The sequence below is a fragment of the Neoarius graeffei genome, chromosome 2, assembly GCF_027579695.1.
Source record: "Neoarius graeffei isolate fNeoGra1 chromosome 2, fNeoGra1.pri, whole genome shotgun sequence".
In the NCBI taxonomy this organism is placed as follows: domain Eukaryota; kingdom Metazoa; phylum Chordata; class Actinopteri; order Siluriformes; family Ariidae; genus Neoarius; species Neoarius graeffei.
The window spans coordinates 1,565,028-1,566,690 of NC_083570.1; the positions used below are offsets into that span (position 1 = coordinate 1,565,028).

At 37.3% G+C, this 1,663-nt stretch overlaps 1 protein-coding gene across 1 annotated transcript; it reads right to left on the minus strand.

The window, feature by feature from the left end:
- Positions 1-461: 461 nt before the first annotated feature.
- Positions 462-1,460, minus strand: LOC132870987 (trace amine-associated receptor 13c-like). Its single transcript, XM_060905072.1, has one exon. The coding sequence runs from the start codon at positions 1,452-1,454 to the stop codon at positions 462-464; it is 993 nt and encodes a 330-aa protein (XP_060761055.1). The 5' UTR covers positions 1,455-1,460.
- Between the last annotated feature and the right edge of the window lie 203 nt (positions 1,461-1,663).

The following is a 1,663-nucleotide window of genomic DNA, read 5'->3' on the forward strand; positions in this document are numbered from 1 at the left end:
CAGCTTTTTAACCACCAAGCCTGATGACCACAGTGAGCATTCCTCAATGCCCTCTGAGGCAATGTCTATGAATTCAGGACCATCTTCACACATACCTAGCATTTACATTGTCATATCACTGCCACATTGTGAAACCATGAGAGGTTAATGATTATCGTCCCTGTTTCTTTCAAACTAACTGAAGTCAGGTGATGTTGCAGAGCTAATTAAAAGAGATTTCCAAGTGTGACTTCATATTGGGCATAAATGACAATATTTTGTCTGTCATGAAGTTAACATGATCAATGTCAAAAATTTGTTTAAATTCAAATAGTGACCTGCAAATAGTGCAGAATCACAAACACTGAACATTCAAGATATTGAATATGCCTCTTCTTTATTCTTAAACATTAATAAATTGAATAATTCCACTGTTAAATAAAGACAAAAACATACATATATTCCTCTCATCTGAACCACATTCATGAAAGAATATTGATTAATGCTGAGTCAGTTTGGAATATTTGCAGAGTTATAATCAATTTAACACATCTCCTAAACCACGGGTAAAACAGAGCATAAATAACCGGATTAATGGTTGAATTAAGATAAAGCACAATACCAACTTCCAGAAATGTTTCTGTCTGTAGTTCAATAATGTCACCTAATAAACTGTAAATGAAATATGGAAGTAAACACACCAGGAACACAGACACTAAAATGCCGAGGACTTTAGCTGCTTTTCTCTCAGATTTCATCGAGTGTGACGTGATTTTCTGTGTTTCAGGCCGTGTGTGATTATTAAGCTCTCTGATAGCAGTGGCGTGTTTCTTAGCAATCACAAAAACCCCAGTATACAATATGATTATGACAGAAAGTGGAAAGATAAATGTTATTAGAAGATCAATTATAGACCAAACCTCATTCGGAATAAGATAACACTCTCCAGGACACATTACAGAGCTTGTGAAGAGTCCATTGAAATAACAGAGTGATATGTTATACACCAGAGAAGCACACCAGTTGGAAAAAACCACAATGCTCATTGTCCTCCTAGAGATTGTGTTTATGTAGAAAAACGGGTTTGAGAGAGCCAAATACCGGTCCACAGCGATCAGGGCGATATTATAGATGGATAGGCATATGAGAACATAAGAAATCATCAAATGTCTGATGCAGTACCCCTTATCAAATATCCAGCATAACTCGATGGCCCGGATTAACACTGGCGGCATCACTAAAGCACCAATTAAGCAATCCGACATCGCCAGAGAGAACAGGAGCATGTTGGTTGGTGTGTGAAGCTGCTTGAAGTGAAGAACAGACACGATGACAAGCAGATTTCCACACACTGTTAGAAGAACCACAGCAGTCGCACATACATACAGTAAGACATAAATTACAGGAGATGCAGATCTTTCTGAACAGGAGAAATGCACACAGCCATCAAATTGGTTTAACTCTGTCTGATTCATGAATACATGGATTTTTAAAAGAAGTCTCCGTTGCATTGTGGTCAAATGAAGGATAGGTCAGACAGCTCAGATACATTTATAGCTAAGAAATTAATCACGCCCCCTCAGGTTCTATTTACAGCTCAAGAATATGATGTCATGCCTTGGGGAAACAAAAGACCAAAGATAGCATTAAACAAAGAAAAACACCTATTATTATGTAATTCGTT

Bases quoted from the DNA above. Each gene is read 5' to 3' on its own strand.
- LOC132870987 (XM_060905072.1), bottom strand. From the start codon at position 1,454: ATGAATCAGACAGAGTTAAACCAATTTGATGGCTGTGTGCATTTCTCC.